This window comes from Gopherus flavomarginatus, chromosome 7, assembly GCF_025201925.1.
Source record: "Gopherus flavomarginatus isolate rGopFla2 chromosome 7, rGopFla2.mat.asm, whole genome shotgun sequence".
NCBI classification, from domain to species: domain Eukaryota; kingdom Metazoa; phylum Chordata; order Testudines; family Testudinidae; genus Gopherus; species Gopherus flavomarginatus.
This window is the reverse complement of record NC_066623.1, coordinates 50,137,262-50,150,328: the sequence shown is the minus strand read 5'-3', so window position 1 is coordinate 50,150,328 and position 13,067 is coordinate 50,137,262. Positions and strand designations below refer to the sequence as shown.

Below are 13,067 nucleotides of genomic sequence, written 5' to 3'. Positions count from 1 at the left end.
AGCTGGAAGGGACCCTGAAAGGTCATAGAGTCCAGCCCCCTGCCTTCACTAGCAAGACCTAGTACAGATTTTGCCCCAGATCCCTACGTGGCCTCCTCAAGGATTGAACTCACAACCCTGGATTTAGCAGGCCAATGCTCAAACCACTGAGCTATCACTCCCCCCTAGCCATTTGGTTTTCTAATCCTAGTAGGTATTTATGGTCTGACAGACCCTGCATTCTGCCCCAGTTCTGAGCTGTCCAGTGACCTGTTCAGTGTTCCAGTCACAAGGCCTTGTAGAGCTCTCCATCTCCCTACTGAGCCGAGGGAAACACCTTCTTCGAAGTTACTCGTCCTTTGAGGGTCCATGCTGGAGGCAGCAGCTCTATTCTATAAACTCACAGAAAATTGCTTTTTAGAAACACTTTAAAAATCTTCCCAGCATCCTGGCACTTGCTCTGTTAAACAAGCTCTAGTGATTTGAGAACACCAAAACCAGAGAGAGAAACCAGTCTCCAGAACCTAGCTATATGTAATGAGCTGCTTTATAACTTGTTTTCTGCCAGTTGATCCTAACTTAATTGACTTCTGCTCTCCTTCCCACCCAACCCCCGCCCCCCCCCTTGTTCTGTTTGTCATGGCAAGACTGAAGCATGTACTGCCTGTGATAGACTGCATATTGTCTGAAAGCTTTGCCTCGTTTCTTTGGAGCATCCGCTGACTTTCCCAAAATACAGAGACTGGGGCAGAGGAAGGGCTTTAGGGAGAAAATGATTTGCTGTATTTTGTCTCTTCTGGGTGACGTACTCTGTGGTGGGTGTGTGTGGTGGTGGGAGGAGGAGAAATGCTTTAGTTATGGAAGAGCTGAAGACTGCTGTGGTCCAGATGAGATTAAATGGTATCAATGGGAAGGATCACTTACTTACCATGTAGTTAGTGATCTTTCACCTAATGCTGATGACTAGGCCTCATACCAACTGACTACACCTGAAATGTGGGTTAAGGGAGCTACACTGTTCAGGGCTGTGAAAAATTTCCGTCACTATAATGTAGCTAGGTCGCCCAAACCCCAGTAGAAGACAATCAGCCTAGCTGCTGCCTCATGAGGGGGTGGATTTACATCAGTGACGGAAAAAACATTTAGGGCTGTAGTCAGTGTCTATACAACCAACACTACTGGTGCATGGCTGTCCTGCTGTAGCACCTTCTGGTTTAGACATACCCTGTTCTCTAGAAGGAAACACTCTGTTGTACAGTACTTATTAATTTTTGTAGGCTTTAGTTGTCATAGTTGGAATAATTTGTCTGCCAGTGGTAACTCACAGTAGTTGTCTAGCCAGGTCATTCATTGGCAGTAGACAACGAAGTCAGTGTTACTCATGGTAATTCCAAGTCCACTATGGTTTGCCTCTTGGGTCTTCTGGATTTCATTTGCATGAATCTACGCTGCAGCTTGGCTCTGGAAATGAAAGCACTGGGGAGTCTGTCATTTACCACCTCTTTAAAAATATAGAGTATGTTTGTGATCTCTCCTGCTCCCATATTGCAAACTGAATGGCCCCAGTTGTCATCCCATGCATTAAAAAAAGCACACTGGGTAGAAAAGTGAGCAGAGAACGTGCCAGAAGAGTAGCACAACCTGTAGTTCTAGGTCACCCTTCTTGACTGTTACTGTTTCATCAAAACCTTTTCTAATGCAGACTAGGCCTTCGTTGGGCTTGTCATTTTCTTTTGGACAGAGGCTGGCTTGTAAGGCTTATTCCCCACTGATTGTTTGGAGAAGGGAAGGAGACCAGCAGCCCCCAATTCCAGCTCTGGCCAGTCTGATCCAACCTTAAGAACCAGAAGTTAAATGCAAGAGAAGTGTCAGATGAAGGAGCCTGGGACCGTCGTTTTCAAAGCCACTTTAAAAAAAATAAATAAAAAAATCACACCATAGAATTGCTCTTTCCGATATCTAATCTGATATGCATTGTGGTGAGTACTTCAGTACTTCCTAGCAGTCCTGATTACTGGTACATTGCAAGGTTGGGCATTCAGTCATCTCTCGTGATAGAATAAATTATTTTAACAAGGACTTCAAGAAGGGAATTTTACTTTCATCCAGTTTTTCCTAATCCATTTTCATCCTTTAAAAAAAAATAAAAAATTTGCTTTGTCTTCCAGTGTAACAGTTTGCTAACTGCTAAGGCTTTCTGTGGCACTCATTGTTTCTGAGCGCCACTTATACGTATGTCTGTCCATCCGTCCTGCTGGTGTTTCTCTATTAAAATAGTTAATAGACATAAAAATAAGAGAACTTCTATACTGCCCAAAAGAACAATATTTAAAGACGAGCGCATTCTTCCAAACTAAGTGATTTGGGGTTAATGCTTCTAACTGAAATCTGTTCAGTTGTCATTTTAAGAACCATTAATCAACTGTCAAAGAACAGTAGTTAAGAAAAGAACCATTACTTGCCATTTAAAATGGGCAAACTACTATTTTAGAATCACCAATGTCTCAGCTTTCCCTAGAAGGATTCTGCTCTGGTACTCAGCATTTGTCCTCAGCAGAACTGAACAAGTGTTCTGTTGCAACCGCGTTTGGTTTGGTTTTTTTAGTGCTTAAAGAGAAATTGAATAACAACAAAATTAAGAAGCATGATACTCTGGTACTTTCATCATTCCACTGAGTGGCCAGCAGTGTGAAGCTATCAGGTGAGGACAGCTCTTATCTACTGTAGCTGAGGAAGGAAAGGACTGAGATTCCATTGCTGTTTTATCCCAACTGCTCTACAACTTCCGTTTTGAGATTTATTGGGGGCATGGATCAATAGCACTGCCCAGTTTCTCTGCTGCGTGCTCTAGCAGGATTTGTTCAGGGAGGTTTCTAGAGGTTACATGGCAAGGGCTGGCACTGGAGTTAAAAGGGTGTGATGGAAAGTCTAGATAAAGGACACGGGAGTCTGTATAATTAGTTCTTGCTCAGTGTGGCTGAAGCATGAAGAAAATGGCTGGGTCGAGAAGTGAGCAGAGCCTTGGTTCCATCCCAGCGCTCCTACCAGCTGAGCCAGTGCAAGGGTAAGATGCACCATAAGAAGGGCTATGGTAAAACAACCCTTGCTATACCTGAATCACACATCCCTCAGCTGCATGCCACCCCTTACACAGGGCTGGAAGGAAGCTGTCTAGCCTGTCCGACTTGTGCAGTTGTCAGCATTTTTCATGTTTCCACGCCTTTTCAGAGGATCTATGTCTTGAGTGTTTGAGCTGCGCTCTGCAGTAGTCCAGGCTATAGCAAACACCTTTCTTGCCGGAGTGTAAAGCTCCTGGCATTCAAAAATCATGAGATTTAAAACTCTCCCACCTGTTGTCTTTGACTTCAGATTCAGCCTGAGACATGCGCGCACACACTTCAGGCCTCTCCACTGGCCCTCTCCTGACCTCTGCCATTCTGTCCCCATCCTTGCATCTCTCGTAGTGTCCTTCCATGTTGCCCTAGAGGTTTTTTCCCACCAAGCATCATAGTTACTTTCCCTTCCCCTTCTCCTATCCATCATTTTTCCCTCTTGTCTCCCTGCCTCACGAGTGTGCCTCTTGCTCCCCCTCCTTCCTCTGCACCACCACAGCTCCACAGATCTCTTCTCTCGCCTCCTCCATGTTTCTGAATGCTGGGCAGGGCTGATATTCCACCTCCTTCAAAGTGTAAGTCTTGTCATTGCTGCACTTGAGACTGTACATGGGACATCTCATCTCTGTCCCTTTACACTGTCTGGGGGAGCCATCTGCCTCTCCTCCCAGCCCTTCTGAAGTCACTATTTCCAGTTCACTTCCTAAATATCAGTGATCTCCCAAGAGCACTCTGGGCCTGGGCTTTGTTTGTGCTGTCTGTCTCACTCAGGGTGTAAGCTCCTTTGTGGCAGGGGTTACCTGTTCTTGTGCATGTGTGTGTCTGGTGCCACACAAATAAGGTGTCATGGCTTGTTAACCCATGGCAGGCTAACTGCTTTAGAGATTTTGAGATTTGCAAGGTATGCCACTCGACTGCAAAGTGGGACTCGTGAAGGCAATATGTTCCGAGAGCTTCAGTTATTAGTAAGTAACCTGCAGGTCTCTGTATTGCTGGTGATGTATGTTGTGGCACGGGTTCATTTCTTTGCAGTAGGAGGTCATGTGTATGAGCATAGCTACTCCCATGTCATTAAGCATGTTTCTCTTTTAAAAAAAAAAAAAAAAAACAGCAAGGGGCAGGCAGGGACTTCCCATTTTATTTTAAGAAGATTCCTGAGGAGATACAATACTCCCCAGCCGGTGTGGGATCTCAGAGTATTGTCAGAGGGACTCTGAGAGAAGAAATAGAATTGGCGCTTGCGCATTTTCAGTTCCTGCTGCATGCTTGAATGAAACAGTAATGTGGATTTTTTGTCTCAGCGTTGAAAGAACTCCTTATTAATCACTCTCCTTGTTGTTTCTAGCCCTGATGAAGAATCATCCCAGAAGTTCATTCCTTTTGTTGGGGTGAGTATTTGCTTTGATGTGCAGCTTAAAGTTTGGTGAATTTCATAAAACAACGTTGTTTATTAACAATCTCACTTGGCTTCATAGATTCTAAGGCCCAAAAGGGATGATTAGATCCTCCAGTCTGACATTCTATGGCATAACACAGGTTTTCACGTAATTACCCCTGTCCTGAGTCCAGTGCTTGTCTTTGACTAGAGCAAATCTTCCAGAATTGCATCCACTGTTGATCTGAAGACTTCAAGAGATGAAGAATCTATCACCTACCAGCCCATCTGCTCTTAAAAAAATCAAACTTACCAGTAAAGCCCTTCCGGAAATTGAGCTGCGGATTTACCTGGAAACTGTTCCAGTTGAGAAAAGTCTTACATTTTTTTCTCTGCAACCAACTCTGGCACTTCATATTACACATTTGTGTACCACTTTACCTGTTGCTGCACAGAATTGTGTGGTACCTAGTGCATGGTAAATAGAATCATAGGGCTGGAAGAGATCTCGAGAGGTAATCTAGTCCAGTCTCCTGTACTCATGGCAGCACGAGGTATTATCTAGAGTTTAGACCATTCCTGTCAGGTCAATAAATGCTCTAAAATGAGAAATGTTATGCAAAGCAAATCTAATGCTGAATAAACTTTTAATTACAAAACTGAATCACTTTAAAGCCAGGATGCACATAGTTAACAGCCTCAAATGTTACCCTGCGAGCATAATATTGCATATAAAGAATGCATATAACATAACTGTAACTTTAACTCTGATTCAAAATGAATTTTTACCAATAATGTCAAAATGAAAACATGTCCTTTTTCAAAAAGAAACCTACGAATTATATAGCTGCATTTTAAGGCTCTTTAAAAGGGAGTGGCTGGGTGGATTAGCCCATCCCCTCATTATTTTGTTCATCCATTAGGCCTAATTTCCAAGACACCAGTTTTGGTCCATTGATTTCCAGTCCCACACTTGTTTAAGTTATGCATGGTACAATCCTGGAAGTTATATCAGCATTCCTTTTAGCTGTCCCCTTTTGCACCTTTTCCCACCAGCATTTGTTGCAGGTTATTGTGACCCTTCATGAATTTTCATTCATTTTCCAGAGTTGAGCTCACAATTAGGTTAAATGTGTAGGCCCGGTTATCAGAACAGACAGCACTGAAAACACGCCCATTGGGGTGGCAATTCCCACACAGAATTTCTTTTGAGGCTCTGTTGAATTTTTTTTTAATCCATTTAATATGTTGAACTAACAGGACTAGTTGTAGAGTGGTACTAGGCCAAACACTTTAAAGAGGCCCAAGTATATTATCACAATGCAGGTACCCTTATCAACCAAACTTCCAACTTCATCCAAAAATTCAGATTTGACAAAGAGCTATTTTCCTTTAACTCAAGCTGGTTTTGGCACAGTTTGTATGAAATCTGCTAACCTTCCAGTTTTCTCAGTACTAGTGTTTTAATGTTCAAAACATGTGACTGAGAGCTGGGTGACTCTGGCCCAACATCCAGCCTATACCTAAATCTTGCATTTCTCTCTGCATACCATCTCTAAGATCCAGCCTTGCCTCTCCTGTCCATCCACACAACTAAAGTTCTCGTCCAGGCTCTCATCTCGTGTTTTGATTACTGTAACATCCTTCTCTCTGGCCTTGGCAAGATTGCATTTGTCCTGCTGTTATCCATTCAGAATATTGCTGGAAAGGTTATTTCCTAGCTCATCACTAATCTTGTCACCCCTCCTCTCTTTTTAATCCTTGCCCTGGCTCCCCCTTCTCTATCACGTCAAGCACAAGCTTCCCTTCTCCACTTTCTAGGCCCTGCAGTCAATCCCCAGCCTAGCAGCTCTTGTTTGCTATCGAGCTGTCAGTGCTCTTCTATTGGCCTATTATACCAACCTCCAATGCCCACTTGTTAGATGTTCCCACTGGCACCATTGTACTTTCTCCCATGCTGCCCCTCATGCCTGGGAAGAGCTCTCCTGTGAACATGCGAAACCCTACCTCCTTCTCCACCTTCAGCTCCCTCATCAGAACTCTCCTTGGTCCTGAGGCCCACAAAGAACTTGACAGCCACTAAGTGGTTGGTGTTCAGAAACCATTGCCTATTATGCTGCCCAATATTGTCTCATTGTTTACTTGTACTACACTGTCTGCCTATACTGATGTTGTCTCTGGTCTTGCACTTAGATCATCAGCTCCTTTGGGTAGGAGGTACCATCTTTTTGTTCTGTATGTACAGCACTTAGCACAATGGGGTCCTGGTCCTTGATCCAGGCTCCTGGGTGCTATGGCTAAATTCATAGTGAGTGAGTCGCTATTCCCCTTTCCCTGCCCTTGTAGGCATGCTGAGAGAAATAGAAACTTGTGTTGCCTGCTCTTCTGGTGCTCTGATTCTCTTGCTGATGTGTTTCGTAGCAATGGAGCAATCTTACCTTTCTTGGGTTTACTTTTTTCTTGGTTAGGTTATTCAATCCTCTAACATTTAAGGTTATAATATTAAATGGATTTATACCTGAAAGGAAGACCTGTTGATTTCTGTTCAGCCACTAGATGTCTCTGCTCTGTGGTTTTTGTTGCATTCTAGTATCTTCCCTTGCTTTTTAGTGTGTGTGTGGACGGGGGGAGGGGGGTGAATTGTTCCTCCTCCTCCTGATCATCTTAAGTCAGCTTTTGTGTGTTTTGTGTAGATCAGTAATATTTCCAGGTGTAAGTGTCAAAGTCCCAAATGCCTTAGAGCTGTCAGCAGGTCTTAGCCTAGGGCTGACCTCTGGTTCAGGTTGACCTCGCTTTCACCTTCATGTCTTTCTCTGTCCTAAGATGTAGCCTTCCCAGGAAATCTGTCTTTGCAGCTCTGCTGTTGATATACTCCTTTATTAACTAAGGTACTAATCTCCCTGAGGCTGTGAGGTGAATAACGCTGACTTTTCCAAACTGACAAGTATTCTCATGACTTTGAGTGTCAAGCAAGCTCTGGGATCAATGAATTTTTCTGAGTCATGGCTTACTACTGGGTGTGTGTCCTTATGTGAAGTGTTTCAGCTCTCCTAATGAAAGGGAGAGGAGCTAAGATATTAAGCTTGAAGTGGTATGAACCCCGCACACAATACAACTTTCAGGTTTTTATAAGGGTCTCCTCTTAGGTTTAGTTCTCATTGTAATCTGCCAAATAAAGTTTGAAGAATACTGGTTCAGCAGTTCTCACATTGACTGATTTTAAATGAGCATTGCTTCTTTATTTTGAATGAGTGAAGAACATTCTCTCCTGAAAAAAGATGAAAAGTTTCTATTTTGCGTTCAGAAAACTGCCAAGTAGAAGCATTCTCACTTGTTATTTATGAGCCCTTGGCACACTCTTTAGCCTCAGGGCCCACACTCAAATTTAGGTAACTACATCCTACTGTCCTGATTTCCCCCTCCAATTTCATAGATTAAACCCACAAGGAACCATTGTGATCGTAGTCCACAGAATTTCCCCTTGCAATTCCTGCATCAAGCTCAATAACTTGCAGGTGAACCAGAGAACATATTTTTAGAAATCCAATATTGATTTGAAAGCCCTGAATTGATGGAGAATCCACGCCATTCTCTGGTAAGTGGATGCAGGGATTGCCACCCTTACCTACAAAAACTTTTGGCTTTTTCTCAGTATGAATTTATGAAGTTTCCACTTTCAGCAAGTGTCATTTTATCCCTTCGCTATCTTAAGGTATGTCTGCGCTAGAAACACTACAGCATCGCAGTTGTAGTGACGGAAAGGGTGATGCCCTTCCTGTGGTAAATCCACCCCTCTGAGGGCTGGTCTCCGCTTGAAATGCTACGGTGGCACAACTGCAGTGCTTCAGTGGAGACCCCACCTACGCCAACAGAATGGGTTCTCCTGTTGGTGTAAGTAATCCACCTTACAAGAGAGGGTCACTAGGTTGACAGAAGAATTCTTCTGTGACCTAGCACTGTGTACACTGGGGGATAGGTCAGCATAACTACATCTCTCAGGAGTGTGAATTTTTCGTACCCCCAAGTGACATAACTAGGTCAAAATAACTTTCTGAGGTAGACCAGCCCTTTGAGTCCTGTACTATTTATGTACTTCGACCATGTTCAAGTCATCTCTTAATCTTCTTTTTGTTAAGCTAAATAGATTGAAGTGGTTTAATTTTTCACTGTACAGCAGGTTTTCCAGGCTTCAAAATCATTCTTGTGGCTCTTCTCTGAACTCTTTAGTTTGGCAGTATCCTTTTTGAAGTCAGACAACAGCACTGGATAGAATATTCTAGTAATGGTTTTGCCAATGTTATATACAGAGGTAATTACACATCACCTATGTTCCCCTGCTTATACATCCAAGCATCATCTTAGCCCTCTTAACCACAGTGTTGCAGTGCTGTCTTGATTTTTCTATGATTTGTTAAATCAGTATTGTGTGGTACTAAGATACAGACGTACAAGAACGTTATGTCAACACAACTCTCTCAAACCAAATTAGCTTCATCAAGAAACAGTACCAGGTTGGTTTGAAAAGGCTTTTTTTCATAAAACTTAACTGGCATTTAATTCTGCTACCATCTTAAATAAGGCAATCAGTAAAGAATTAAACCATTCTATTATTGATTCCCAGCATTGATGTCAAGCTAATTGGCCTATAGTTACCCAGATGACCCCATTATAAATATTGGCATGACACTACCTTTCTTCCTCTGGAACTTCTCTAGAGTTCCAAGTTTATTTAAAATGAGCATTGAGTGTTCATTTTGTTCCTCGGCCAAATCTTTTCTAACTGTTGGTTGCAAGTTATACTGTCCTGCTGATTTTTAAACATTTTTAACTTTAGAAGATGCTGTTTAACAGCCTCCTTAATGTTTGATTGGAAAGTGTTTCATCATTGTATATGAATACATCTATTGGCTTCTTTCCAAATACAGAGCAGGAATAGTTATTGAATGCTTCTTCTGCCTTTTCTGTATCAGACAGTTTTATCTCCCCTAGTGATCAATTTAAAAAACATATTGTCCTTAATCCCACTAGTCATTGACATGTTTAGCTTTCTTTATCTTGTACTGCATTTCATAACTTCTGATTTATATTTATTACTGTTAACTTTTCCTTTTCCCCATTTGTTATACTTTGCCTTTATTTTGTATTGCTGCTTTCACTTCCCCGCTAAACCAGGATTCTTTTAATCAGTGCAGCCATCTTCCATGATTGTGGAATTGCGAATCAGATCATGTTCACTTGCACTTAGGTAACCACTGATTCTTAGTTCAGTGTTCAATTCATCTTTGTCCATCAGAATGAGAGGTCTAGTGTAGAATTAACTGGTGTTGGTTGCATTAATTCTGATGCTAGACAATTATAATTTAGATACTGTTTTCTTCCTGGCTATCTTGTAGTGTTGGGGTAAACTGTTAAACAGAAACTCTGTTGCACCCGAGATGTGGCTGCATTTCGATGATACTTGAAGTGGTATAGCCAAAAATGATTTTCTGTTGTCTGTCTGCTCCCATTCCTGTTCCTAGGGGCAGCAGGGGACCGGTATGGTCTCTGGTATAAGTTTGAGCAGTCTCAGAGTTAATTCAAGTTACATTGGATGATAACCATCCTTAGGTTCCATGCCCCCTTTACAGGGAGACAGGGGACTGTTAAGTTAGTATAGCTGGTTGTATGCCAGTCGGGGATTTCTATCCCCAGTAGAGTACTCCGCTGCCTAATTGCACCATCTTTCTGGCCCTTTTGCATCACCAGAGTGATGAGAGAGGGATTTGTGAGACTGAGCCTCTGGCCCACAGTTTTTCCAAGTGATGGAGCTGACCAGTGTATATAAACTCAATTGTGTTTTCTATTCCAGGTGGTAAAGGTTGGAATAGTGGAACAGTCCTCAGCAACATCAGGTAATAGAACCTTTGCTTGCTTTTCATTGCTATCTGTAGCATTCCAGATTGGAGCTGTAATATCTACATTATGAGAATGCCTGAATGCATGAGTCTAGTGGCGCAAGGTCAGAGTTAGCAATCATGGCATGTTAGGGCTTGTTGACAGGGAGAAAGTTATACCAGTATAAGATAGGGTGTGAATTTAAAGCGGTAAACTCCCCTTGTGGATGTACTATTCTGGTATAAAAGAGCCTTTTTTCTGGTTTAGTTTATCACTTTGGAAGCGGTTTAAGTTCAGCAGAAAAAATCCACTCTTATCCCAGAGTAAGTATGTTCACATGGGGTGTTTATGCTAGTATAACTGGAAACATTTCTGTGTAGACAATCACTAAAAAAAAAAAAGTGCAGCATCAGTGTAAACTTGAATTCAGTGCATGGTTTCATTTGACGTACATAGTAATAAGGTTCAGAGTTTGTTTCCTGATTAAATCTGTAAGTCACACATGCACTTGGAGGACTGTAGCTCAGGTTCTAGCAGCCTGTTTTGCTGTCACCATCTCATTACAGTCCTCCAGCAGGAATGGGAGTGGAGGATATTGGCTAAAATTGTCTCACACACAAGAACTACATGAAAAGAACACTATTAGGATTACAAAAGCAAGCACTTAAACAGAATTAGGCATGTCCATGCAACCTTAATTCAGCCCCTTGTGGGTCTGAATTGATAGTATGTGATCATGTAATTGAAGACTATTTTTTCTGCAGGATCTGCCTTATTCAGTGCACAAGATGGACAGCTATTCAATATTTTACTCCTGGGTGTTCAACATGAGGGCTCAGGCTTTGTGTATTGCACACTGTTCAAACCCTGCACTGAAGACAGAATTACTCACTTTCAAGCTGGCTTTTCTAGGTGCTCGTCACCAGTAGTATCTGAGTGTTTCACAAACATAAATAAATCTTTGACACCCTTGTGAGGTGAGGGGGAATCGAGGCACAGAGACTACCATCTGAAGTATCCACTAATTTTAGATGCCCAATTTGAAATGCGCAGGAATTTTCAGAGTACTTGTCATTATATAGCACTTTATACGTTGCATGCACGTCCCATTGACTTCATCTGCAGCTGTGAGCACTCAGTGCTTCTGCAAATCAAACCTCATGGTTTCAAGTTGGGCCCCAGAAAATGAGGAACACCCAATTAGTGATCACCTGTGGAATGTCTGGTTTAAGTGACTTGTGCAGCATCATATAGTACTCTGTGGCAGGGATAGAATCCAGTTATCTAGGGCAGCATTTGACTGCCTTAACCATGAGACTGTCCTTTCTCTTCCTACAGCCCTCTACCTCATTCACTACACTCCTTCCAAATTTTGCAACAAATGGAGTGGAGGTGCTACAGACAACAGCATCCTTCACTACACAGCCCTGATTCATCCCCAGAGCAGGCCCATCCTGTGCACTGAATGAAATTGGGGTTTTGTGGAAAAAATAGTATGTGAGCACTGCTCAGTCCCAGTCTCCCTCCTTGGGGGTACTTTTCCAGTCTCAGTCCCCTCCACTTCAGCTTCCTGTTAAAGTCTTTGCCCCGCCGTACCACTTCATCCCCAGTACACTGGCTTCTCATCAGATCTGTCGTCTCCTCCTTTCTCCTGTCCACTGGTTCTTAGTCCCAGTCTCCCCATGGTCGTCTTGTTATCTTGGTCTTGCTCTCAATGCCCAACCCCCATCGAGTTTCCCTCCCTGGCTCCCAGTCTCCTTTCTCAGCTTGGAAATCTCCTCCTCCCCAGGCTCCTTGTCCCAATCTACTCCAGGTTCCCCTGCATTCAAATCAGGCAGCTTCCTCCTCCATGCTGCCTGGGCTCAACAAGCGGTCATCTGCTCTCAGTTCAGGAGCCCAGACCTGGCACAGTTCAGAGCTGCAGTTTCAAGGATAGTCTTGGTCACCTTTGAGCTGGAGCATGGTCAGTGCAGATGGAATGTTCAGGGAATTTATATGCGAAAAATCTAAGAATTCTTTGAGCAAACTACAATTTTCAAAAGGTTCTAACTTTGGTCAAGTTTGGGCAGATTTTCATGGGAAAACCAAGTGACAGCTCCCTGATATAAAAGCCAACCCCTACTAATTTTTAAGTCCCTTTTCCAAAGCATGGGGATACTAGAGCTCTTCAAAGAAAGTTACTGGAACTTCCAATCATGGGGAGACATACATTTGTTCCTAACCTTATTCTCTGAAACCGTTGAGCCATTTTGTCTGAAATTTTCCAAAACCAAAAAAAAACCTGGACACCTGGCATGGAAAGTTTCAGCCCTAGCAATTAGTTTGGCAAAGTTACAAGCAACTGAAAACATTCTGATAATGGTAAATGTCGGCCAACCTTAATATAGGTGGTGCTGCCAGCTTTCTAGGTATATGGTGGCATGTCGGGTTCTTCATGTATGAGCTTGGGATGGTCACATTACAAACTACCACCAATATCATCTGTACATTGCTGCCCTGACGCATACACTTACCTTAGGAAACTTTTAGTGTCCTAAATTACTGAGACTGTTTCTTATATCACTGTACCAGTAAAGCCACATGCTTTGTTACCATGGTTTGGACTGGCCCTAGACCTGTGCATGGAGGGAATCCTACATACGTGGCTCTCCTTCCTACACCACAGGACTCTGTCATGTACCTGGCACTATCCATCCCACCCCATCCCTCTGGAGGTTTCTCCGCAA

At 42.8% G+C, this 13,067-nt stretch overlaps 1 protein-coding gene across 5 annotated transcripts in view; it reads left to right on the top strand.

Annotated features, from left to right (window-relative positions):
- The window catches only part of PACS2 (phosphofurin acidic cluster sorting protein 2), a 162,065-nt gene that overhangs the window by 117,762 nt on the left and 31,236 nt on the right, over positions 1-13,067 (top strand). For all 5 annotated transcript variants that reach the window (XM_050963097.1, XM_050963095.1, XM_050963096.1 and 2 more), the window contains 2 exons: positions 4,438-4,480; positions 10,316-10,358. In XM_050963097.1, the coding sequence (XP_050819054.1) occupies positions 4,438-4,480; positions 10,316-10,358 (86 nt within the window). The remainder of the gene's footprint in view (positions 1-4,437; positions 4,481-10,315; positions 10,359-13,067) is intronic.